This window comes from Camelus ferus, chromosome 30, assembly GCF_009834535.1.
Source record: "Camelus ferus isolate YT-003-E chromosome 30, BCGSAC_Cfer_1.0, whole genome shotgun sequence".
Taxonomy (NCBI): domain Eukaryota; kingdom Metazoa; phylum Chordata; class Mammalia; order Artiodactyla; family Camelidae; genus Camelus; species Camelus ferus.
Genome location: NC_045725.1, coordinates 10,958,509 through 10,986,491, shown reverse-complemented (window position 1 = coordinate 10,986,491; position 27,983 = coordinate 10,958,509). Strand labels below are relative to the sequence as shown.

The 27,983-nt window shown below is 42.9% G+C and overlaps 1 protein-coding gene and 1 pseudogene across 1 annotated transcript; one reads left to right on the top strand and one right to left on the bottom strand.

The window, feature by feature from the left end:
• LOC102524577 overlaps positions 1-27,983 on the top strand; it is a 138,182-nt pseudogene that overhangs the window by 69,741 nt on the left and 40,458 nt on the right.
• Positions 762-11,646, bottom strand: LOC116660662 (partitioning defective 3 homolog). Its single transcript, XM_032470591.1, has 4 exons — positions 11,481-11,646; positions 2,901-3,051; positions 2,334-2,407; positions 762-878 (listed from the first exon to the last, which is right to left on the bottom strand). Exons 1-3 carry the CDS (start codon positions 11,571-11,573, stop codon positions 2,340-2,342), a joined length of 312 nt encoding a protein of 103 aa, XP_032326482.1. The 5' UTR covers positions 11,574-11,646; the 3' UTR covers positions 762-878; positions 2,334-2,339.

Genomic DNA, 27,983 nt, shown 5'->3' with positions numbered 1-27,983 from the left:
ACCTGAACATCTCTCCCGGGCCCCGCAGCTTCCCCTTCTCGGCCTTTATCTTCTCTTCCTCCTTGTCCCTGTCTGTCTCCTCCTTGCGTGTTTTCTCCTTCCTCCTGGCCATCTTCTCTGGGCTGCCATCCATCCATCTCTCCAGAGGGTGGGAAGGCTGGTCGCTGGCCGTCGATAGACTCTCATCCCAATCTCGAACTTTCCTCCATGTCGTCCTTCCACTTGGAAGGAAACAAATGAACAAACAGAGAAGACAAGGAACACAGGGAACCCAAGGAATGAAAATAAGGAGGCTAATGCCATGCGAGAATTTTCTTTCCCACATTTCCAGCAGGGATGGCAGCGCTATTTACTTCTGAGCAGAATCAGAATGAACATGTGATAGTGGGTGACCCTGCCCTTGTGTGCGTGCGCCTTGGGGAAGGGGGTGGCCACCAGTCGGGGGGAACAGTAGCAGTAATAGCACTGCTCACAGTAGTAGCAACAGTAATCCTAGCACTGACAGCAACAGAGCAGTAGCGCTAGCGGCACAGTACCTGTGACGCTAACAGCAGTTCCAGCAGCAGCGGTCACAGCAGTGCCGATGGTAACAGCGACAGGATCAGTGGCAGTAGCACACGCTAGCACTGACAGTAACTGTGACAGTAACACGTAGTAAAACCCACAGTAGCAGCGACAGCCCCGGCACCCCAGCTCCCTGGCGCTGACCGTCACTGGCCGCTGCTGGCCTGGGTCTGTCGTCACGAACCCTGCGTCATCCTGGGAGCTGGAAGAGGACCGGCCTGAGAGAGGTGGAGGGGAGCACTGGCAACCTGTCGTCCTCTATAATGACAGAGTCATCTTGCGGCATATCATTGTGGGGGACAGCTGCTATTTACCTGTGCAGTGGGGACAAAAGGAAAAGAAATTCTAGGCATTCATCTGAGGGGCATGTGTGTGAATGTAAATCCCTTCTACTCTAGAAAAAGTCTAAACTTCCAGAATCTGCTCAACTTGGCCAAACAAAATAGAAATCAAAAAAATCTGTTTCCCACAAATGAATGTCAAATGGAGACCACTGATCTGTTCATTCTCCTGACACTCCAGCCATGTTGCTCTAGATGTGGTATTCAGTTTCTCTGGTTTTAAGTTTCCCAAAGCCAGAGACGATCTCCAGAATGACTTCTAATGTGACAGCGCCACAGAGATTCTGAGATGGTAAAGCCCTTTGAAGAATTTTACCAGGAAATTTAGAGGGAAGCCCTGCAGAATTACAGCCATCATTTGCCTATCCCTTTGAGGGGCACCTGCCCCATAGCAGGTCTCTAACACTTAACCTCTGCCCCTCAATAGCTCACACCCTAGGGCAGGAGACAGACAAACAGGCAGAGTGGCCACTGACCGGTGGGCGGGCGATGTGTCAGAAATGCCAGTCTTTCTCTAGAGGGGTAACTGCCTGGGAAGCTGGAGGCAGAGGGGGCTGGGAATCTTCACAAAAGTCAACAGCAGAGAGGGGTTTTAATTGGTGACAATGATCTCTGCTGTTAGAAGACATGGTGACACTGATTTCAGACATCAGCAACACCACCGTCAAATGCACGATGGAGAAGAGCCCCCCATGCATTCACGTGACACTTCGGAGACAAGCACATGTGAAGGTTAATGTGACAAACTATGAGCGACACCTGTCACCCGACGGGACCACACCTTCAGCATCCTTCCCCTACGAGGAGCTATGCCAAGCAGGCAGAGCAAAGCAGGCTGACAAAATTCAGCCAGAGAGCTGGTATGTCTTTGTTCTACGTGTGGCAAAAGAAGAAACTGGGAATTTAGCATTTTTATAGGTAAGAAAGTTAGATGGATTAAAGGAAGAACAACAGAAAATTCTACCAGTCATATTCATGTATTTTTCCTATTTTCTGGTTGAAAGTTCTTTGAAGGCAGACTTCTTGCCCCTCTTTCTATCCACAGCAGAGTACATACACAATATCTTGCCAACAATAGGCTTCCATAAACATCCCTGATGAAGGAAACACACTGCTGCTCCAATGAGGCTTCGTAATACAGACATGAATTGTATTACATCTCCATTAAACATGCTCAAAATGGAGTTAAACATCGGGTTGTACTTTAGGGGGCTTGCAAAATGTGCCAGCAATGAAAGTGTTTTGCATCATGGACTACATCAATCAAAACAGCTTCTTACATTTTAAATTTAAAAACTCACAGGCTAATTCCAAGATGAGCAACTCGGTAAACCCGACCACTGGTGGCAAAGCAAATCTTTACTCACGGGATCTGCTGGCAGAAGGCTGAGTGGCTGCAGGGCGAGCCCTGACAGCCTTGTCACTCACCGGGGGTCATGCAGAGTGGGGCAGAACCCAAACAGGGTGCAAGGAACTGGTCTCAGATGTCACACACAGAGGCTCTGAAAATGCAGAGATACAATTTAAAAATGGTCACATCCTATTAAGTACAAACCACAAAGTGTGACTATTTCTCATACATGCACATACGTGTACACAGATTTTTTTCCTCTCCCTGCAAATGGTGCTATGGTGAATACGTAACTTTTGAATCCTTGTCATAAACCACTAAATTTTGATTTTTTTTGTTGTTAAACCACAACTTCGCTATCATCTCAAACACACTGAGAATATCTTGATCACTGGAAAACATTTCTATATGAACCCCCCCTTTTTTTCTTCTTCTTTCCACATGGTACAAGATCTAAAACTCACTTGACAAAATCAATGTATTGATTTACTCTTGACATTAACACTTCCTCAGTGATTATAAGGAACCTGCTCCTTTTCCTCTTGGAAACACGGGCCTCCTTTACATATTATGGTAATAATGTCTCCATGACCCAGGAAAAGCATAAAACTAAGACGTGCTACCCAGGATCTCAGCCAACTCACCCGTTATCCTGCTGAGGGCAGCATTTCTCGTGGGTGATTCATCCAGCCCCTCGGTCCCACTGAAGAAGGAGGGAGAAATCCTCCATCCCCAGTCATCCAGCACCCGCTCAGTGGGCAGCTCAGGGCCAGAGGGGCTCCCGGGTGGCTTCAGCTAGAGAGAAGGGGGGCAAGGGACAGTCAGAACTGGAGGCACATCAGTGGCATGGGGGAATCAGAACAACTTGCCCAGGGCCTGCATCCAACTGGACACCAACTGAGCTAGAACTTCCCACCCTGCACTGAAATAATTTGTGATGACAGCTCCACCTTTCCTTACCGCTTCACACTGCCTCCCACGAAGTTCTGTCAGATTTCAACCCCTGGAGGAAAAATACGTATATTAAAGGCTTTTTTTCCCCAAACAGTATCTTCTTGCTTATTTTATCAGCTTGATTGTCAGTATCTGTTGAAGTCAATTTAAGTTACAGCCTAACTCGGAATCCTGTCTGAGATGCTGCTCTGGGAAACACAGGCTTTACCACCATCAGAACGAGCCAGGAACACAATCCACGTGTTATACTCAGGGTGTGTAATGCACCTGACAGCTGGCACACCCCGGGGCTGTACTGGCAGAGTGACCACCTGCCCTCTGAGGCCCAAGACCATTTGTCAGCTTAGCTGCTTGAACAATATGCTGAACCTCAATTCCTGCTGCCGAAATTAAAAGGCCCCTGCTACCCTCTCACTGACCCTACACATGAGATAGTGAGGACGTGAGAACAGAAGCCACTCAGCAAACCGACAACAGAGGTCAAGACCAAATATCCCAGTGAAGCCGGCAAAGGTGCCTGTTCCGCAAACATAAACAGCCTATTAGGTGAGCCAAGATACAGGTCGCTTTCTGTCTCTGGAATGAAAACAGTGTGTGGCCTTCCTCAAAACAGCTGCACCTTGTAAGTCACTGACACTGTAAAACGACTCCAAGTCAGGAGAACGCTGTGCTAGTTAAGGCCCTGAAACAAATCTGCTTCAAGGAGGAACAAAGCACACACAGCCTCCAAACGTGGGCTCCGAGGTCCACCCCACTGAGGCTCTGGAGCTGGCCTGCAGCCAGAGGTGTGGGGTGCAGGGGAGGGAGGGGGCGCAGCAGGAGAGGGGCTGCATGTTCCAGACAGATGCAGCTGCACTATGGCTCCTTCATCAGAACAAATGATCATTTCTCTTAGAAGCTACCACCTGTTTAATATAAACGAGGTATTTAATGCAGTTCCAAATTGTGGACTTACCGCACCCAGGGTGACAGATCCTGGGAGGCTTATGGCACGGAAGGGGCAGCACAATCACCGCTCCAGGCACGTCAGCCTGCGGGAGCGAGTCAGACTCAGTCAGCTTTAAATTGTGGAATGAGGATTTGTTTTACTAGCTTTTTTAAATTGCAAATTATAATGACATTGCAAATTAGATATTCAAGGTCTCTGATGTTAACAACAAAAAAAAGATACAAGAACATTTTCTGGAAGAATACTGTGCCTGAGTTCCAAGGAACTTTGGGGAGGTGAAAACAAGTCCAGCACAGCAAAAGCCCTGCACCTGTAGGAACAGGCACGTGGGAGGTTTTAATGAGCACATGCATACATTAGAGAGACCTGCGAGACCTGACAGAAGTGATTTTATCACAAGACAGACATCACATCCTCTAGTCTTAGTAAACATACTTAATTGAACCTTATAACTCCACAATTTTCTAGATGATAAAGTCTTTATAAAGCCCCCTTATGAGAAATCTCTAAACATCACAAGAAGCTACTTTAGAATTTTATAAAGTCAAATAAAAATTCCATTTAAAAAATAGCACATGCAGGCTTTCTGGAACCAAACAATAAGAGGCCTGTTCATTAGGGCCCTGGCACTGGGACACTGTGACGGGAGGAGTCCGCACCTCCCCACCTCCCTAACCACGTCTGATCTGCATCTCAAAAGACAGATTTAAATGAAGACATCAGTGGCCTCCTACATAAACATTTAACAGATGACACAATGCCTTTTAATTTCTTTAAAAAAAAAAACTGGGGTACACAGTTTTGTTTTAAATCTTTTGATGGTGTTTTTATATCAATCAGATGAGTTTAAGAAAGAGGCCAGCACAGCCTGGGAGTGGGGCGGTGGTCGCTCCCAAGAGGGTGGTCCTGGAAGAGCGGCCAGGCCTTCCTGCAACCTGGGCTGCTCCCAGGCCCTTACAGAAAAACCTTATCAAAATAAGCTTAATTCGAGGAAGGCACTGAAATAAAGGAACTGCAATTTTCACTTTGTTGTTTCAACTGCAAAAATGGTCTTCAAACCCCTGCAGCCCAGGCCCCAGCAGGGCAACTGTGTTGGGGCCCCTCAGCTCTATCCCTAGGAAAGCCTTCCCACCTGCTTGAAAGAACCAGCCCAGGCTGGAGCAGGATGGCTCACACTGCGGGCAGCACACGGCCAAAGGCTCCTCCCAAAGCAACGTGGAGTGTGCACCACAGGCCAGCAATACCCCTGCTCTCTGCCCCGGCCACTTCTCTCCACGGTCACCCGCCTCATGAAACAACAAGCTAAGTGAATTACAAAGATTCATGCTGATCAGTATTTATCAGAACTTCATTTACAAAGATATAAAAATTGGAAATTACCCCAAACCTATAAACAATGTAAATACCACATGCTCTCAAAAATATACATTCAAATAATCATATATTGCTTGTATAAGCAGAAAATCATAAGCACTATTTAACAACAAAAAACTGGGTATTGTCCAGTGAATCTGCTTTAGATTATACGCTTGGCCTAGTCTTCCTGGGAAATGGTAAAATATTGGTTTCTTTTAAAAAATGAATACAGCACCCGTGGGGCTTAGGAAAATCTCACGTTGTTTTGAGTACGCATTCGTCGGTCAAACCATGTGTTTCATGTAAAGGAAGTGCATCCACTGCCTCGACTGTGAACGGGGAAAGGCGGGCACAGGGACGGCCCTAGCCTCTGCAGCAAGCCTGGCACTGGGCCCTGGTTAGTAACTGCCATGATCTTATTATTCAATAATTCAGTCTTTATAAGCTTACTCTATTTTATCCCCAGTTCTTGGCACAGAGCAGGCACTGGGTGAACAATTGGATGAATAAATTCATTTTTGAGTGAATGACTCAGATGTTCCTTAAAACCATTTAGAAGTGTTACACACACGAGGCCGCGTGGAAGGAGGCCTTTACAGGTGAAGACACAGCACTTCGCTGAAAGGAAAAGAAATCTGACCTAGATCACAATCACACGTGGTAGGAAGTCCACAGGACAAGGAAACACAAAACAAGGAATAGAAGGACGGGGCTGAGCTTTGGGGAAGAGTGGCTGGACTTCCAGGGTCCAGTTCCAGGTTCTGTTTTCATGCAGAACCACAGCTGGTGTCCTTCGCATCCCCATGGGGCCGACGGAAGGACCAGGGGGGAAGTGAGCCTGGATGGGGCGGACCCAGAAGGTAACAGCCTGCCGGGTGCCAGGGCTCACAGGGCACTGTGCACACATCCCAGCACAGCCAGAGCAGGCACGGCCTGAACAGCGTGGTCACTGAGACCCTCTCTCTGCACAAGAGGGATGACAGCAGGCTCCTAGATGACTCCACGCTCCCTTGGCCTTGCAGCCACGAAGCAAGTCGTTTGACCTTTCTGCGTTTGTTTCTTCCCTCACAAGGTAGAGGACCGGAAGGCAAAGGAAATCCAGAATCATTGAGAAAATACTCATTTTGTTACTTTGTCTTGTTGGAACTTCAGGGTCTAACAGTAAGTTCAGCTTTTTTCCCTAAAAATGCCCAACTCTGAACTCTTAGGGACTATTTCCCTCACCCTTCAGTCCACGTGTAGCTGTCAGCCCTGGGCTGGACGCCGGTGATGGAGAGCCAGGAATGCGGCAGCCGGAGGGGGTCCCAGCCAGCTCAGAATTTACAGAAAACCGAAGAGAAACCATGATGACGTGACGGCTGCTGCATGAGGGTGGGTACCCAGGGACATACTTTGGGGAGAGAAAACCAAAATCTGGAGCTGTCTTTTCTAGGCCAAGGAGCAGAACAGACTCATGGCAAACCCGGAGGTGAAAGGCTGCATCAGAACCTGAGAAACTGCAGGGCAGGCTGAGCAGCCAGGTCAGAGCTGGGCACAGGGCTGGGCCCATGCTGGTGGCTGCACAGCGGGGACTGGCACCCATGCTGGAGGGGACGGATTTCAGCAGGGGTGACGTGGTCAGTGTGTCTCGTGAGAAGATGCACCTTCTGCAGGGGGAGGACAGATGGAGACAGAAGTCCTTCAGGGGCCATGGCAGGGAGCCCAGGGAGACGGCGGGGCCCGAATTCCAGTGATGGCAGGGCATGGAGGAGAGAGGTTAGGGAGGAGGCAGCTACAGAGACAGTGAAGGCACCTGAGAGGTCAGAACCACCCCCAATGTCTGATCTCTGTAACTGAAGAAACAGTGGTGGAGTGCCCATGGGTGGATGAAACTCCAGGAGGAACAGGTTTTGGAGGAGGAAGCACAGGTCCCTGAGAGCCAGACCAGTGGTCATCTCTGCAGGCAGCTGGACAGAGGGGTCTGGAGGCAGAACAGGGCCCCTGGCTAGAATCAGGACCCTGGGGTGCAGCACAGCACATGTGGTCCCTGAAGACCAGGGACGAAGATCTCCCCGGGAGTGTGTGCAGAAGACACAGCCTTGAGGAACATGAGCCAATACAGGCACAGGCAGGAAAGAGTGACTGCAGGGGAGAAGAAGGACGGCGGGAAGGCGGAGACAAGAGAGCGTGGCCAGAGAGGATGCGAGCACCAGCGGCATTCACAGGGTCCTGAGGTCGAGGGGACGACACCAAGAAACACCTTCCAGGGAAACATCCCAAATGTGCCCACCGGGATGGGGGTGGGGAGTGTAGGGGGGGCGGGCCTGGTGCACAGAGCTGCCAGGTTTTAAAAAACATAGTATGATGAAACACAGCACTTCCCACAGATGAGGGGCAAAGTGTGACAGAGCACAAGACGTCACTTTGCAAAGTTTCATCTTCTCTGGCTTGAAATTAAGTATGCAGACCCTTGATTTAAAGCTGAGTCAGCACGGGGAGAGGGTGTAGCTCAGTGGTGGAGCGCGTGCTTAGCATGCACGGGTCCTGAGTTCCATCCCCAGTACCGCCGTTAGATAAATGAATAAATAAAAATAAACTGAATTGCCTCCCTCCCCCGAAGAAAAAATTTTAAAGAAAATAAAGAAGATGAGTTAGTGAAACAGAGTTGTGTGATACCGTCAAAGGCTGGACTGTGCGGCTGAGGGACAGACCCGGCGGAGGGGAGAAGGCGGCACGTTATTTGGGATCGAGGTTCACTCATGACAAGATGTCCTGTGCTTATGTCAGTATTTACAGTAACATACTTCACACACACCCCCCGGTAATTCAGGGAGACGGTTCCCCAAAGGGAATATATTTAAGTTGAAAAGCCACAAAATCATGTCTTAAAACTTATGGGAAGCTGAGCTGAGCACATCTGTCTTCATCTAATTCTTTAGTTAAACCCTGTCAGTAAAAAGCTTTTTGCTAGTATTACTAAGAAAGCGCAGCACTCGTGGTAAGATTTTTTTGCTGTAATTGCTTTATAAGCTTTCCCCACCCTAAGGACAGTAATAACCAGCAATTTATGAAAATGACAGCATAAAAATATTGAACATTGAAGTCCGTTGCTGCCTGCTGCAGCTGTTCCCTTACTTAAACCGCTTTCATCTACATAAACCCACACGCAGGCGTGAACCGGTCCCAGAGACACGCAGGGGGACCCCAATGCCAGCTGTTTCCCAGGGTGACAGGGAACCAGATCACTGTGTTACCAAGTCCAAGCTTGTTCTGCTCACTGCACGACAGGCCAATAACTCGGGAGATGAGGTATTGGGGCAGGGAACAGTGACTTTATTAGGAGAGTCGGCAGACTGAGAAGGTGGCCGACTAACATCTTGGAGAACTACCCTCCTCAACTCAGGCTTCAGGCTCAAGGAGCGGGAGTGTGCTTGGTTGCCCCAAACTTCTTGGTGTAGGAATCCTTTGTTCTTGTACCTGTCCGTGTGGGTCAGGTCATGGTGCCCCTGTAAAACCTCCAACAAAACAAAGGTTATTTTCTATTCCGCAACTTGTTATCTTTATAGGAGTGCGAAAGTGTTAATATCCTTAAAGGTCAGAGCCCTGAGAACAGGCTCTCCTGTCTATTTTAGGCTAAAGGCAACATTGTTTTACAAAAGGGGCAGAGTTAGCAAGACAGCCTAGAAAACAGGGCACAGGTTTAAAGCGAAAGAACATATATAACACGGAGTCAGATTTGCTCTTTTCTATTACAACTCCAAGCTGGTGCAGGTTTGGGGACAAGGATGCTTGTCTGAAGTCAGGATGCTGACCTCCAGTCCATGCCTCACATTTTAAGATCCACCCCCCTCACATTCAGTGGTTTTCTTTGAAAGAAAACTTTGAGAAGGTGCTAGAAATTTTAGTTGGCTTTTAGAGATAAGGATGTGATCTGCTGTCCAGTAGAACATTGAAAGAGGGAGCCCTGTCTGCTTTATTCACCACAGATCTCCAGGATCTAATACATTTCCTGAATGTAGTAGATGCTCAGTGAACATCTGCTGAATGACTCCGGTCTTGTGGAACATGAAATTGTAATAAAAGAGAACAAATCTGACTATATTGGATCTGTTCCTTTAGTTTTAACCACTGTGCCCCGCTTTCTAGGCTCAGTCTTGCCAGCTCTGCACCTTTTGGGAAACAATGTTGCCTTTAGCCTGAAATATACAAGAGAGCCTGTTCTCGGGGCTCTGGCCTTTAAGGATGTCAGCACTTCTGCACTTAGGTGGAGATGGCAAGTTGCAAAACAGAAAATAACCTTTGCTTTGTTGGGGGTTTACAGGGACACCATGGCCTGAGCCACATGGACGGCTGCAAGAACAAACCATTCCTACAGCAAGAAGTTTGCAACAATGAACCCCACCACCTTCCTTTTTTTTCTTTATTTAAATAAAAGGAGCCTGTATTCTGTCTGGAGCAGGATGGTTCTCCAAGACATTAGTCTGCCATCCTCTCAGTCTACCGGCTTTCCAAATAAAGTCACTATTCCTTGCCCCAATATCTCATCTCCTGATTTACTGACCTGTCATGCAACGAGCAGAATGAGTTTGGACTTGGTAAAAAAAATTACTGTTTTGGGAAAAGCCCTAGTAAGGAACACTGTGTCTCGTAATGTCCTGGGGAGAACTGGTCACAGAGCTCTTTGTGGGACTTACATTAACATTAGTGAATGATCTGGAAACCAGTGAAAATCATGGCTCAAGGAAATCAATCCAGTAGTCTATTCAGAGATCAGCATTTTTATTTATCATGTGAAAGTGAGTGTTTCATTTCCCCTTGTCTTCTACTCTGAGGGTGTTAGTTAAGGTTACACTGCTCCCTTGTTGTGGAAATTAATTTGTTAATTACCATGAATTCATTCTCCATTTCAAAAATAAAAACAATAGAAAAATAAGTCAATGGACAATAAGCTTTCAAAAACTGGTGGCCTCTCCACTGATTACCCTTAAGTTCAAGCACATGTTTCTGTTGCAAATCTGATTGTTATCTTAGGATGGGTGAGCCATCAGCACAACCAGAAAAGCTTGCTTTTGCTACTAAACACAGATTTTAAAATTAAGGAAAACACCTAAGCAGTTTAGATACAATTTTCAATTTGTAGGGTTTGCTGATCTTTCCTCCGAGCTGATTTAGAAATGTGGGGAGTTGAGCATTAATAAAAACACAAGCTACAAACTTTACACTTTCAACAAGCAGGTCCCACCTGGTTCCTCTAAATGGCACAGACTTTATGGCGGATTTCTGAAAAAACTTGTTCAGGTTCTAATATAAATTAACAAATATATACACAATTTTCAAACACCCACTATACAAAAAAGTATGCCTCTACTTAGTATGGTTTTACTCTCTAGGACACAGATGCTCATCCCCTTGGGAGACGCAATGTCTCTCCCCTCCTCCCACATCCAAGATGGCAGTGCACATTGGGTCCCCACTGGAGAATCGGGCAGGAGACACCACTACAGGCAGGCTCAGGCCTGTAGTGGAGGAGAAAGGGGGGCAGGGAGGGCCAGGATGGGGAGGATTACACTTCTGACAACTTCCCAACTCCACCCCTCCCTGCCACGAGAGGGACTCTGTAGGAGGCACCCATTCTAGAAAAGCCAGGGGACTGAGCGGCCACTCTGTCCATGTCCCTCCCTCCTGGAACACTGCCCACCAGAAGAGAACTGTCAGCTCGAGCAGGAAGGGGTGGCCCTGTCTTCAAGATGGGGACCCGGCTGCAGTGCTTTCAGACCGACCCCAGTGTCTGCGGAGGAGGCAACACACCTGCGAGTGCACACCTGGGGACGCGTGCATCCCAGAACCGAGAGCGCCAGACACAGCACACTGACAGCACGACAGCCTGTGCACAACACAGCCCCGGACTGGGCACTCTGAGCCCACGTCAGGACAGAGCTCGGTCCTGCTCCCACTTGGGGATGCCGTCTGTCCCTGTCCCTCTTACCTCACTGTCCTTGCTGATCCTCCAGGCCACGATGAGCTGGATCGTGCCCCACTTGTTCCCTTTGGTGGACATGGACCTGAGGAGGGTCTCCATGGCATCCTGGTTGGTCTTGCCCAGCAGGGACTCCCCGTTCACCGTGATCAGCTGATCCAATCACCCGCAGCCTCCATCCTGGGAAGAAGACGGGACAATCAGTGCTGTGAAAGAGTCTGTGATAAAAGAAGTTGCTTTCTTTAGTTAAAAAAATTGTTAAAAAGGAAAAAGAAGGGGAGGGCTTTAATATGAATGGATTATCCCCAATTGAACAGCAGCATGATACTGTGTAAGCAGCCCGTGTCTACTTCAGTCATTCACACGTTTGTAAATAAGTCATTATCATACTCTGTTTACCAAAATAGCAGACTGATTCACAGGACACAAAGTGATTACTTTCTTCCTTCCAGAGACACCCAGAGAGGGTATTTACAACCCAAGATGTGCAACAGCTCCAGGCTATTAGCCAGCTGGGGAGGAGTGCCCCCTTCACAGACAGCCAGGAAACTTTCCCCAGGCTGGAAAACAGGCTGAGTGACTCCCCAGGAGGGAAGGGGAGGGAAGAGATGAACCTTTCCTGTGGGCAGCTCTGTGCCTGGACCTGTGCTAAGTCTGCACAGACAATCTCTATTGCCCTAGAATGTCCAAGGGCTATGAGTTTTGTGAGACACAAACACACACTATAGATAAGACAGATGAACAAGGTCCTACTGTATAGCAGGGGGAACTATATTCAATACCTTGTAATAATGGAATGGAAATGAATAATGGAACAGAATACGAAGGAGAGTATGTATGTATGTGTCTGACTGACTCACCACGCTGCACAAGTAACACAACATGGTAAATCAGCTGGACTTCAATTTTTAAAAAATAATTTAAAAAATGGTAAGCTGAAGCCCTGAGCGCCACGCCCAAGTGAGAGAGTGCTGTAATGTCCCTGGCTGTCTGATCGTGGAAAACACGTAAGTGTTGGGGCTGTCAGAACACGCTGCCACAAAACACACCATGTTGGCATTGGGGTTATTTTGAGTGGAAGGTAACTGAGAACTGGCAAACACAGGAGGAAGCCTCTGCTCCCCCTTGAAGTCCCCCTCGTGGAGGTGTCCCCTCCACTCTCCCGGAGCTGGGGGGTGAAAAACTCTCACCAGCAGAGACAGAGATGTTACTGAGATGCATCCACGCAAACAAACCTTACATGGGAAGCCTTCTCTACTGCCTGTTTCCCTCATATACCTGCCGTCCCACAGTGCGTGCCCTGGAAGCCCAAACCTCCTTTCTTTGTCTAATCACCACTCCATCCTGTATCATCATTTGCTAAATTGGTCCAGAAGCTTCTGAGGCTAAGCACTTCTCTAGGGTTTCACTGCTTCTTTGTGGAGCCCCCGTACCCATAAAATTGGAAATATTAACATAGATAAAATTTATGAACTTTCCCTCCTGTGAATCTTTTTGTCAGTTTAATTCACAGGCCACAGATACTGCATCTAAGAGGGTAGAGGCCAGGTTTCTTCCCTACAGCTTATGTGTTTCCAACACTGGGTTGTAACTAAACATCTTGGTTCATGAGTACTCGATAAAGTCGATACCTGCTTACTTTGGATGCCGTTCCTGTTAATAATGGACTTGATGAAGATCCCCAGGTCTGTGTGATTCTCTTTAGACTGGTTTCCTTTGACATTGATGCCTAGGCCAGCGGATCCTGAGTCATTGATCGGAACTTTGAAGGTGAGAAACTCCTGGTGTTGTCGGGTGTGAGAACAGTATCCTCGTCTTCTGCTTTCTAATGGGAGACGAAGTGGCACACGTTATGCTCCAGGATTTCCTTCTGCTACTTTCCAAGGACCACAAGAGTTCTTTGGTTGTAACAGGCACAGCACCTCCACCAAGCTTCCACCACGAGGCCCCCAGGGCCAGGCACATCAGCACCATGTCCAGATCGTTCCTGGGACCAGCTGCTAAGACTTTCATGTGGCACTTGCTTCAACTGAAACAATTAGGTCTAAACCAGATCCTGAGAAATATGGGGGGAAATACAGCAGGAGGACAGAAGACATGCGGGCTCCTCCAATTCTGGTTTGTTTGTTTTCTTGTCTGTTTACATATCCTTAAACCACAAGAGAAAAACAGTGAAGGCAGGGATCAAAATAAGTAAACATAGCTATTTGTCCCTTTTTTCCACTGGGAATGTTCAATGTTAGTTAACAGTTGAATGTTCACTTAATGGTGTCCTTTATTCACAGTAACAAACCCTGACAATACAAAGTCAACAGAAAAAAAGATGCTCATTTTCAGAGAGCCACCGGGGAGTTTTAACCTCCAACATCGGGGAGACAAAGAGGAGCTAAGCAGCGCCAGAGGGGGTTTCCCACAGGGCCTGCCGCACTTAGCACAGCGGGCGGGTGTGACCCCAGCAAAGCTGCTGAGTCGAACAGTTGTCCACGCCAGCCTCCACGTGCAAACTGCGGCCACCAAGTGTGACTGGAGACCGTTTCAGACACTACACAGTGGAGATACACAAACTTTTACCTTTCTTCCCTAAAACAGCATGGAAGAAATGAACACTTCAAGTATAACCTGATGAAATGCAGTGAGATGACATATAAAATTGCTGGACACCTGAAGGGGAAGCCGCCTGCCTTCTGTAACCCTCCTCGGTGACCCCACCTAGACCTCGACATTGGCCATCGCCAAAGAGGCCAGAATCCCATATCAAACCCAGTGCTTCCAGCCACAGGACACACGGGTGTCACAAGCTCTCTGAACCACAACTAAATCCTTCATCCCTCATCCCACTTTTCCCAACTTTGGAAAATTTCTCCATCATCTGCTCAGTCATTCAAGCTGGAATTACCAGATTACAATGGAGAATGGTCAAACATCGAGTGGGACCTAATTAGGCTAGGATCTAATGCAACCATTAAAGACTGTACTTTTACAGAATGTCCAATTACACACATACAAGGCTATTGCAGAGCAATGAAAATGTGTGTAGACTTCAATTTTTTCTTTGTATCCCAACTAATTTTTTAAAACTTTCCAATAGTTATCAAAATTAACATAATAATGATAAAATAATTTTAGAAAGGATTTTGGGGACCTAACATGCAATCTCAAATATCTCAATTAGATGAAATAATTTTTGGAAGTACAGAGTTTATCAGTAAGAGTTTTTTTTAGGATTATCACTAAGAGATGTTATATTTAAGTCTCTAAATCCATAATATCATGATCTATAAAGCTTCTAATTTACTAATATTCAATGTTAACATTCTTTGTGCCATCTCAAAGGATACCCTTGGAGTTATCAGGACAAGGTATGTTTCCAAAAAAAATCACTAACATGTTAAAAACAGGAAAACTATATAATAAAGAAGATTAAAAAGAACAACTTGAAAAGACCCTGGGTGACAGCTCTGTTAACTGCACAAAGTAAATGCATTTCAGTATCAAAATCAAAATAAAGTCTTTATGTGCTCATTATAAAAGACTTCTTATATTTAAAATATTCCCAGAGAGTAATTATAGCTCAAATAAAATGAATGTTATTGGTGAGAAGTGAACATCAAATACTCATATCAAAATCTTGACATCATATTTCCTATGCAAAGTATCTTAATATATTTGTTTTGTTGTATAAAGTTTAATTTTTATCCATACAAAATAGTTCGAGTAGTAGATAAAGACTGTGTGTGAATGAATATTGCTAACTCAGTATAAAATCTGCTATAGAAACATACAGGTGAATTTTCATGTTTGAAATATAACATGGCATCAAAACCCACTTCAGCCGCTTTTATTTTAAATTCAGAAGTAACTGAAAGATAAAATTCACTTTGTGAATCAGAAGCAGTGTGTATATTCCTGGGAAAGTTACATTTGAAAAGACAGAGAAACCAAAGACAGTTCTTTGCTGGGCACATTTAGGTCCGATCATTCAGTACGATTATTTGCCTCAAATCTGGAAGGTTCTTATGGTCACTTACTGATTTATAGCTTCAGTTTGATTTTTTAATCTTTACTGATTTTGACATTTCCATAATGTTTTACTAAGGCTTAAAATTCTCATTTTCCTTCTACTTGAAGATCAAGATAAGGGGCTGACTGAATCTATGAGAAGAAATTTTAATCAAGTTCAAGTCACTTCCTGACGTGCTCTGCTCTGAGCCTGTCTTAAAGGAGGCTGTGTTCTTCATGAGAACATTTCATTTATTAGGAAAGCTGCAGGATGCAAATCATATTCGTTCTCAGCTTTCTTATCAAGTCTTAAGTCATTATTAGCATTAAAAACATATAAGTGAGAGATGGCACTTCTCCTCTGATATTTCATTATTAATCCATTTGGCTCTTGATATAAGACTGAAATTAATGACAGCTTTTAGAGCCTAATTCACTGGCAGCAAAATGTTTTTTAAAAATCTGCTCTTCAAAAACCATTTTAAATTCTACATCAGACAGAACTTTTCCAAAGTTACTCGTATGGACGTCTCTTCATTCTGATTCAAAAGAAGCTAGTTTTCTGTCAGCTTTGACTGCTATTCCACACAGATTGTGGACTAATTCAACCATTTCTTGAGTCAAGTTCTTTATAAAGAAACACAGTAAATACATTTTTCCTTTACTTTTCTCCTCAAGCCATTTGTACATGATGTCACTCAAGCACACATCACATCCCTCACATAGACACATGCGTACCCCAAGTGATCTGCCATCAGTAAACTTACAGTAGACTCCTCACCAGAAATAAAATAAACCAGAAGACAGTGGAGCAATATCTTTAAAGTATTCAAACAAAATTTGTCCACCTAAAATTCAATACTCATCAAAAATACCTTTCAAAGCGAAGATGAAGTAAAGACTTTCAGATACTCAGAAGTCAAGGAATCCATCAACAGCAGGTTTCAGTACAAGAAAGGTTCAGGAAGTCCTCCAGTCAGAGGATGACACCAAATGGAAATCTGGATCCGCTGAAAGGAATGAAAGCCCCCCAAAGGGGTAAATGTGTGTAAACACAAATAAGATTTCTGTGTCAGAAAAAATCAACATTAAACTCATTTTTCCTTACCATAAAATGTAATTTTTGTCTCAAATTTCCATCTTAATGCTATCCTATCCATGTGCCCAATATTGAAACCCCAAATTTAAATAGCCATTTAATATAGCCACAATCACCCTCCTAAAACCCCTGAAAGTTAAGTGTGCTGGTCCCTATAAAACAGCCCCAAATCGGGCTAAACCTTGAGTGTATTGTAATTTTTAAGGCCTCATGGACTGTGAGAAATACATCCACAAATACCGTCATCTTTAAAGAATGGGGGTTTCTGTACTGCAATAATCCCACATCATCGGGTATCTATCACTCTGTAACTGTCCTGCCCTGTGAAGATCGAAACGTCATCAAAAAGCAGAAGCTAAAGAAACTAGCTCTGTGGTTCTGGAATTGTAACACACGTTAGGTGGAAAATGAAACTGTGAGGGAAAAGTGACTTTAACAATCTATCCCACAAAAACTATTTTGAACCACATTTGCAATGATCAGTACCACAAAGTAGAAGAAACTTCCTATTATAGGAAGAGTTAGCAACAAATGTTTGGGATAAAATCAGGAACAGATGCTGTTCCAGGGCAGTCGTAGCAGCTTTCTGTCAGATTTAAGATGTTTTGAAATCTGTTTGGAGAAGATGCCAGATACACCATTTACGGAATTCTTAACTGAGGCACAACACTGTTCAGACCTTTCAGAGAAAAATAGAGACAAAGACTTTAACCTGGAGGGAGAAGGAAAAGTTTGTTTCTAAAGAGATTTGACAATACATTTTTTTTAAGTGGGGAATTTGTCACATCTGTGGACAAATAAGCTAAGCTGATGCAATGACAAATACTAAGTCCTTTATCAAATAGAGATCGATTCCCAGGAGGATCTTCTAAACAAGTAGGGGAACATGCCACACAACCCTGCCCCTGCACAGATTAAGGGCAACCCAGTTAATGATAATTTCTGCAGCTCCAACAGCCTTCTGGCTAACTTGGCCCCTAGGCTCTCTTCCCACAAGGAGGAGCCCAAGTCAAATAGTAGACTAAGTCCAGCTCTTGCAAACTTCACACTTGTCTTCAGAAAATGCTAGTGGACTGTGTGAATTTTCAACCTAGACTCATGCTTCATCCTGTGAGTGTTACTTTGGGACCACACTAACCAATCCCCCTTACAGTCGTGACCTAGACCTCCAGTGAGACTTTGATGCTCCTAGACCATCACACTGCATCTCCACCATCCGTTCATCCTCTCACTGTTCTAAAGTAAGTAAAGGGCTGTTAGGACTGTTAGTGATACGGGACCATGGTGCTAGAGGAGTATTTCTACCTTTTCCTCTCTCTTTAAAAATCCTGATACTTTATTCTCTTTCCTCTGTCCCAACCAATGACTTCACTTTCTACTTCTGAGAAACCTTGAAGCAATTGGCCTTTATATATATCCCTGTGTGAAAAGCTAACTTTCCCCCCTGTGAACAGCTATAGTCCGCATTTTAAACTCGTAATTAGCAGTTTATACAGGTTCTCTTGAGCTCCATTCCACCTACCTTCACTTTGAAAGTTGTTGGAACGCTGAAAGTCATGCTCCCCACACTTCCTAGATCTTGATCTCTGGATGTAAATTCGATTCTCCCCATTGTATGCACTCCTGAGAGATTTGGAAGGTGATAACTACAGAGGTCATCTTCTTTCAGCTTCTGGCAACATACACATGAGCAAGACTTGGAGAAAATAAGTAATATACTTATGCCCAGTGATTGACAGCTGGTAAGTAGCAATTACAGTGTTTCAGTTCATATCTTTTAACTTTATTTAGTTCAATGCCCTGCAGACTAAAATAGAGCTTTTTTTTTTTTTTTGGTGTGTACCTTTTTGTAGGTATTTTGTTAATCCAACTTCAAAGACATCTTCAATATTAAAAATAATTTGACCAGGGAGCTAGAAAATTATGACAAAATTATTGTAGCACTTCATCATCTGTAACTTTTGGCAAGTGTGTTTCTCCACAAAAATGCAGAATTCTTGACTTCTTTGCATCATCTGATAGTCATGTCCTACCTGGGAGATGGAAATATAGCCAAGGGCAAACCAAGGGTCATCAGTGGAGAAATATTAAAAAAGTACCATTTAATCCAGGGCATAAGCAAATATTTAAATAATATCAAACTCATAAATGGGAGTCTAATGGAAAAGCACCAAGAGCTCAGTGGGGGAGGTGCTAAAATAATCATGAATGAGACACAAACATAAAAAAACTGGCAACAGCAAATCAGGAAGTAATAGGATGTGAGGACATAACAGAAGTCAGTTTGACTACCTCAGCCTAGAGAATCTTGATAGATTTGAAATTCTACTTATGTCATGGAATTGCTCAAGGATACCAATCGCTATCCAATATTTACTAAAGTTTTCGAAAGAATTTTTTTCTGAAGCTTGAAAGAGAACAATGCATGTTAAGAAGCATATGGCTCTGTTGGATGAGACCATGTGTGGTTATTCTGTAATTAAAATACAGATCATGGTGCAGGAACAAATTATTAAATGGTTAATTCTGTGATCTAGATTTCTGCTTGTGGAGCAGTATGCTGATCTGGTCTTGGCGATGGTCTTTTCCCTGAGAGCACCCTAGTATTAAAGTAGGAGCGTGGAAATTCACTGGACTAAGGATTAGCACCTCCATCAGTGGAGAATCAACCACAAGGGGGCCGATTAGAATGATGCCATTCTGTGCCTTGTCACAGCTGCTCGAACAGTCACTCTGACCTCTTATAGCCCAGGTTCATCACCCAAAGGGGAACATTACATTTATAATGAGACTTCTAGAAGCTGAAAGAAGACAACTTCTATTTAATCTAAGAATACACTCAACTAGCATTCAAGAAGGGACCCGGATAATTTGGTAAGCACTGTACCTGGATGCCTTTTTAAGAATTATCCTTAATTGGAGAGAATGGAAATCCTTTGATAAATCACAAAGATTATTTCTTCATTAAGATTATAAACATTTAAGATTTCTGTTTTCAGTCTGTCTTTGGAAGCAATGAAAATTCTAGATCTACAAATTTAACCAAGAAGTAATAATTGGATAACCCTCACCTCATTTACACTAGATATGCCATTATATGAGGCAGCTTGCCTCCATCATTAGCAAAACCAGGCTGGAACAATTTTTCCTGGCTCTTGGACTCTCGAATGTTACTTTACATAAATGAATCTTGAGTTTGATAAGATCTTATGTTAGACGAGATGACTTTAGAATCTTTGTTCATACAGTTTGTCATTTTTGACCAACTGTTAAAACTTAGCTTTAAGAGTCATTTTATTACTTGGTTAAGTATTTAATTATCTGATGATTTTTATTCCAATTTCACTTCCCTATTTATCTATCTATCTATCTATCTATCTATCTATCTATCTATCTATCTATATGTATGTATATATCTATCAGTCTGTTTCTAGCCTTCCCTTTCTCCTTTCCCTCTCTCCCTCCCTCCTCTGCTCCCTTTCTATTTCTCTGCTTTCTTCCTGTGAGTTTGCATCATGCCTCCCACTTTCTATTTGTTCTTTCTTTCTTCTTTTTCCAACACTTCAAGACTTTTCTCTCATTTATTCCCTACTATTGGCCTCTCATCTCTGCTTAAGAAACAAAACAAAACAAAAGCACTAAAGTACTATTTTTTCTACAATGTATTGTATTTAGTCAATAATAATTTTAGATTGATGGCTTTTAAGGATGGGTAGAAATTTTCCATTTCTCTATATGTCAAAACATAAGTAGTAAATTTAGTTGCAAGTAGATCTACCCATAGGAATGATGGTAGTGACAATGACAATGACAATGATGGTGGCAGTGGTGATTATGGTGATGATAATGCTGGTTTAGTGATATTAACCAGGGAGGTAACTTAGGAGCATCCTGGGCAAACACTAATAAGTTTCTGTAGACCTTCATTTTTTAAATTACAAAATTACTGCCATTGTCATTCTGCAAAATTCTATTTGAGTTAGTTGCACTCTATTAACAAGTCCTTAGTTTTTTTGAAAAAAAAAATGAAAAGAACTGGAAAGATATTTGTATGAAGGAGTTGTTTTGAAGCATTTCAGTGATAAATCTAGTTATTGAGTTGAGTGCTCAGAGTTCTGTATGCACATAAAATTGACAATCCAGATGCAAATGCTAGGACCACGCAGCTGCTCACGTGCTCATGGGAGAAATTGTGCATGTATCTATGTATGTGGTGTGTGTGTGTGTGTGTGTGTGTGTGTGTGTGTGTGTGTGTGTATCTATATCTATATATATGTGTATATGTATATATAAAATCTCAAACAGAAATTAGAAAGATAAGCCACAAAGTTCAAGTTCAGAGTTCCTGGAATTCAAATCCAGGTTATACCACTCACTTAACCTGTGACCTCAAGGATGTGACACATTCTGATTTGCTGGTTATCACAGTTGTTATTTTGTAAAGGGTATACTGATGAAATCTAAAACAACAACAACAAAAAACCCACAAAGAGACTGCTGTCTTTTATCTGTGAAACTAATTTAAATGTTTGTTAAAATTTTCTGAGTTACTTTTGAATATAAAATATACTTATAAAATTATAAAGATAAAAGAAAAATACTACAAAATACCACAACTAAAAATAAGATGCTATACTTCAACTAAAAAGTAAATAACTCTGAAATTTAAAAAAGTAATAATTAATAGCAAAAAAATAAGTGGATATAAGGAAGAAAGACAAAAAGTTATAGAAAGAACAAACTCTCTGATACAATATTGGTAGGGAATAACATTTTGAAAGGAGAATACGTCAATAGCTATTCAGGTTAAAATGTTCATAGTCTTTGATTCTGCAATTCCATTGTAAAAAATTTACCTTACAGAAACATATGCATATAGATAAACACACTAACATGAAACTATTTTAACTGCAGCATTGTTAAAATAGCAAAAATTGAAATAAAATACATCTTCATACACTGACATGGAATGGTATCCATGGTAACTTTGTTAAAATGTACAGTGTATATGCATACTTACTGTGTAATTGTATTTTTTAATTGCATATATAAAATTCAAATCCAGTATTTCTAAATACAAATGTATGCCTGAAAGAATAAATTACAGAGGTAAAATAACCACATAGCTGGAAAGTGGTCCAGAATCAAAACTAGAGCTGATGCCTGTGACCCAAGGCCCTTACACTCTATTTTTCACTGCACAGTGTCTCTCACCCCCACCGCTGGGCCTTCGCCCATGTTCCCTCTGCTGGGGACAGCCCTAGTCTTCCTTTCTCTTAGCCATGGTCTAGCTGTGAGATTTATAACTTCTTTAATAGTTTCTTCTCCTTTCATTTATTCACTTTACAATGATTCTTATTGTGATTATTTTTAATTTACCAACCCTGCCCTTATTTAAGGAAACTGATTACCTCTGAAAAACTTTCAAAATATTTGTTGTCTACTCAGGTAATGAGAGAAAAGTGAGGGAAGCAGATTAGCAAATAAAAGAAATGCAGCCGTCATAATTGTTTCTGTCTTTACTTGAACAGCCTTTTAAAAATTAACTCCTTTACTGACCACTGTGAAAGGACTTATCAGGAGTGCAGCTGATGGTGGGATTCAACACTGGACTGAAGTTCAAGTTACTGTGTAATTCCTGGGTTTGGCTAAAGCATACATTATCTAGGAACAGCCAGTAAATGGCATCGTAGTGCCTGCTTGACTGAGAAATAGCAACTAGACTATGACAGCAGGTGTGTTTTCAAACCTGGAGAAGAGCTGGCGAGAGCATAACCAGTGCCCTACAGCTCCTTGCAGTTTCCTCCCAATCAATAAGATGTATCAGATTGCACTGATGCCATTGCATCCTTACACACTTATTAAGAACTCTGAGAAATGTGAAGGAGGTAGCAATCCTGAAACACGTACCTGTGGAAATAAAGAGAAACATGAAATCAACACGAAGCAATCATACACAGAAAAGAATGTTTTATGAGTAAGTGGAACAAACATTCAAGCTGGTGAGGGTGCAGGCATCCGGGGAGGCCTGGTTGTTTCTTCTTGCAGCTGTCCATGTGGGCCAGGTCATGGTGTCCCTGTAAACCTCCAACAAAACAAACACTATTCTCTGTTTTGCAACTTGCGATCTCAACATAAGTGCTGAAGTGCTGACATCCTGAAAGGTCAGAGCCCCCAAGAACAGGCTCTCTTGTATGTTTCATGCTAAAGGCAACATTGTTTCCCAAAAGGTGCAGAGCTGGCAAGGCTAAGCCTGGAAAGCGGGGCACAGCGGTGAAAATTAAAGGAGCAGATCCAATATAGAGTCAGTTTGTTTTCCTCTATTACAAGGTGATGGATCAGTTGCTAAAAGGGAGTGGACAGAGGCAGTAAGCAAGCCTGGAATTTACAGACATAATACTTACATCATTTGGCTGTTTGTGATGATTAAATGAGGGGGAAAAAAACCTGTGCAGATTCTACTCAAATAATAAGCAATGCATACATGGTATTTATGATTTCTCTATCACTAATTGCACTGCTGCAGGAATTGAGGCTTGGGGAGGCTGAAATTATGTACTAAGCCTGCCAGTGGCCTGGCTGTGACTTAGGGGTGTGTTTGCTCTATCTGGATCCAATGATGTTTCCTGCAAACAGAAAGGCAGATGTGAAAAGAAATGATGAGTCTCGCAGGAAGTCAGTGGGGTGACAGTGAAATGAAGTGAGGAAAGCAGAAATAAAGTTGACTAAGTAAAAGAGGGGAATCTGGAGACAAACTCTGAACGTCAGGTAGGGGTCACTCTGCGTTCCAAGCCATAGGACAAATGGGGTCTTAGTACTTAGAGCAGTGGCTGTCAATTTTTTCTTTTTTAGCATGAAATGAACCACCTCTCTAAGGAAATCTTTACCAGAAACATAAACACTGAATACAGTTAAGAGTTGAATGTTTGTGTATGAAGAGGACAGAGTTCTTTCTGCTGCTACTCAGTTAGTGAACCGTCCTTACACGCAAGTGAGCAAACTGAGTAACACACTAGGTTAGTCACGTGACTCGGGATAAGACCCACTTTTTTCCTGACTCCTGAGCCAGTGCTCCTTGTGATTGGCAAGGGCTCTTCTAAGAAAAATCTCAGTTCTTGGGCTGGGAGGGAGAAGAGGAGGATAAGTAGTGTGAATAAAATGGCATGCCCAAAGTCTCCTGTGGACACTCTGCATTTTGTGTAAGGAGTGGAGGTGGTGGTGGGGTTGTTGAATAACAAGGCTGACCTCTCATCATTCAATGAGTATTATCGTCCGAATATCAATTTGAAGCTATGCTATTTGCAAAAGTCCTAAAATGAGGCAGCCCGCCTCTGCTTAAAAGTCCCAGTAATAAGAAGCATGCTTTCATTGTAACTTTTTTGTAGGTTGCAGTAGTAACTTTCCTGAAATACATAATCTCTTCTCTTTTCCAGTGGTAGAACATAGCAGTTAAACATTTGAGCTTTGTGATCAAAATGCCAGCTTGGTAGCACACTAGCTGTATAATCTTATGCAAGAGAGTTAACTTCCCAAGACCTCAATTTCTCTTTTTTAAAATGAGAAAAGTAATGGTGCCTGTTTCATCTGGTATCATGAGGTTTAAATGCGGTAATGCGTATATCATCTTTGACACTGCCTGGCAACACATTCAATGAACCTGATTATTGAATTGTCACTACTGTGTTCCAGCATCCTTTGCTCCATGTAAGGAACAGAGGAACTGAAAGGAAGGACCTGGACTGACTCAGGCTTGAGTCAATTATGTTGTGACCTGGGTCTTTGCTGAATCACCATACTTTGTAATTTTCATCAACGGACACTCTGTTAGTCAGGGGTGATGTTATCACTAGTTTTTGATGTATCTTGATCATTTAATATTTAGGAGTAAAGCACAAAATTATCAAAAAAGTGTCACACTGCTTGAAAAAGAACCCAGAAGAATCATCCACTTCATGTTTGTTGAAGTTACGACAGGATAATATATTGTAACATACCTAGCACAGAGATTGGTAAATGACAAACTCGCAGCATAATTATTAGAGAAGCAATACTGACGCTTGAAGGCACTGATTCTGGAGTCAGAAAATATGGTTCACTTTCTAGCCTCACTACTGACTAGCTGTGCAACTCTGGCTAAGTTTCCCAAACTCTCTGAGAAGCAGTCCCCTCATCTGTAAAGGAGTCAGTCATAGGGCTATTCCAGTGCCTGGAGAAAGGTAGGTGCTTTAAAATGCTGGCTATAAATGATAGCAATAAAAGGAGGAAAAATGTATTTCACATGGAAGCACCATTTAAAGAGAGAGAAGAAAAGACCTGGGGAGAACATAGCTTTATGAACTAGCTCTCTTTTAAGCTGTTTATTTAGCCTGTTATTAAAGGCCAAATGCTTAGATGGTGAATAAGTGGAAAAAAAAAAAAAAAAGAAACATAAGTTCCCTGAGTTCCTGGAAATACATGAAGCCAAATAATCACTAATTATAAATTGTATGCTGCTCTTCCAGGTATATAACTCTCAGCTGGAGCTTATATCATCATCTGATACAGAGGAAATCAAAACAATGTGACTGAATTCATCCTTTTGGGCATCATGAAGAATCCAGAGCTGAGGAAAACACTCTGCTGTGTTTCTAATCACGTATGTGTCCACTGTCTTGGGAAACCTCCTCACTGTGGTAACCATGGTCACAGATCAGAGTCTGAGGTCACCTGTGTATTTTTTCCTTACCTCCTTGTCCCTTCTGGATGCCACCTTCTCTTCTGGCATTGCCCCCGAGATGACTGTGGACTCCCCCCTCTGAGAGTGCTGCCATCGCCCTCAAAGGCCGCGTGGCTCAGCTCTTTGTGGGGCACTTATTTGGTGGAGCGGGGTCATCCTTCTCACTGTGACGGCCTATGGCCGCTATGTGGCCACCTGTGAGCCCCTGGGCTGCATGACTGTCATGAGGCCTTAGCAGTGCTGACTGTTTCTGGGAGGGGCCTGGCGGGGGGGATTTTTCCACGCCCTTGTACAGCGTCGCTTCATGTATCAGATACTCTTTTGTGGCCCCAACATCACTGACCACTTTATGTGTGATTTGTTTCCACTGTTGAAACTTGCCTGCATGGACTCCCACATCCTGGGCCTCTTGGTCAGCCTCAACAGTGGGGTGATGTGTGTAGCCATCTTCCTTATCCTCATCACCTCTATGTGGTCGTTCCCTGCTCCCTGAAGTCCTGCGGCTCTGAAGTTTGGCGTAAAGCTCTCTCCACCTGTGGTTCCCACCTCGTTGTGGTCCTCATGTTCTTCGTGCCATGCATTTTCTTGTATGTGAGGCCTGTGGCCACCTACCCCATAGACAAGGCAATGGTTGTGTCCAGTTCCATCATCACACCCATGTTAAATCCCTTGATCTGCACCTTGAGGAATGCAGAGGTGAAAAATGCCATGAGAAAACTGGGTGAAACAAGGAAATCCTTTGTTTGGCAAGTGATTGTATGCTGAGCACATCATGTGTTTCCCATAAGGAGAAGTTGTTCTTTAAGAAAAGAGTAAAAAGAAAAACTCTATTCTTCACCAACAGCCAGAGTGATCTCTTGAAAATATAAATCTGCTTTATGATTTCGGGTATTCACAGTGGAAGGATTATGGTGCTCTACTGCTTCATATCCTTCCGTGGCTCCCCGTTGCATCTAGAACCTCCTTGCCTTGTCCCAGAATCTGCTGGTGAATCTCTCTGCTACCTCTAACTCTCCAACCACATCTTGAGTGCCTCCCCTGTCCCTCACCAGGCACCAGACATGCTGGGTTTTTTTTCATCAGCCCTTAGAGCTGATAAAGCCTTTTCTCACCCTAGTGCTGTTGCTTCTCTCTCTCTGAAAACAAGCCCTCATCTACTCAAGTGGTTGCTTGTCTCCAGCTTCTAGTCCTAGATAAAGAGATTGGCATTCAGACAGCCTCCCCCCATGAGTCAAGTCAAGATTCTTCTTCTACCATTATTCCCTATGTCTACATCTTCTTTATCTTCTTAGTAACAATGACCAAAATTATTTGTGTATAATTATCATTTGGCTCTTTTTACTTTCCACCTCTCTCTAGATTGGACATCTGCAAAAGAAGAAATTTTATTTATGCATGGCATTTGTTAGGTTTTCAATAAATGTCTGTTGAACGGTTATAGAATGCAAGAGCCAAACAATCCAATTCAAATAGCCAAATTCAAATGGTTATGGGGAAAAAAGAAGGCAATCAATAAAAATAAAATAAAATAATAAAAAAAAGCAGAATGTGGCCATGAGAACAGAGTCTTGGAAATGGAGGGCTATGATTGTTTCATGGAAGGTACTTCATATTGGATAGTCAGAGAAAGATTGTTAGCAGGTAACATTTCAGCTGACTTTGAATGCTGTTGAGGTTTTCTTAGGAAAAGTTTTGAAATATATTAATCAATAAGCTTAATACTGATGAGCACCAATAATTGAAAAAAAAATGAAAAGGAAACAGTCACCTGAGAATCAGTGGGATGAAAATTCTAGAGAGAGAAGACTCTAATTCAAGAAATGCCATGGCATTTCCAAGGAAATATAAAATAGCAGAATGGTTGGGACATAATGATCCAGGCAGAGAGCGGCAAGGAACAAGATCAGAAATGTACACAGGGCCCGGATCCTGTAATACTGGTATTTCTAGCCCTCCCTGAGCCCCCAAGGAGCATGGAGGTTGTTGTCTCTTAAAAATGACCCAAAGCCAAAAATGCTTTAGGAACACAGAGTAACTCTAACTCTTATGCTATAGAGGGTATGGGAAACATGATGTGAAAAGCTTTTATAGTTGGCTTTTAATTGCCCTTTCACTTTCACTCATAGAAGAAACTTCACAATTCCATTTAAAAATGCTTCAAAGTAAAGATTCTTTTTAACCCTAAATTTATTTCTTTTCCACATATAAACAAAGACTAAATCCATATTAGCATAATCACTTGAGTCTTTAGAAAACTCTTAGGGTGATCTTTACTTTATTATAATTATGTAATGAAAATATAAAGAAGAACCTTGGAATGAAGTCCTTGACTTTATATTTGTTTAATATGTGAAGTAATAAGTTGGTAAAGATTAATCAATGAAATAAAGTAATGCAAGCTTAGTGCTATATTTTTATTGTATTGTTAAGTGCTTTTATGGCTATGCCATCCTGTAATTAAGGGTCACCTGCCCATTTGCTCACATCATTTTTAAAGATGACTAAAATTTGTTGTCATATAACAGGTTACCTCTATTTCTCATTGAATACATTTTAGCAGGTAAGGTCTGGAAATTTTCTTTAATAAACTCTGCTTTCTGATACAACCTTTGATTTACTGATTTTTGTTACCAAGGCTTTCTGTTACTAAAATTATACTATTTTAAAAAATCATTTTCGAGATGCCAAAATGGGATTT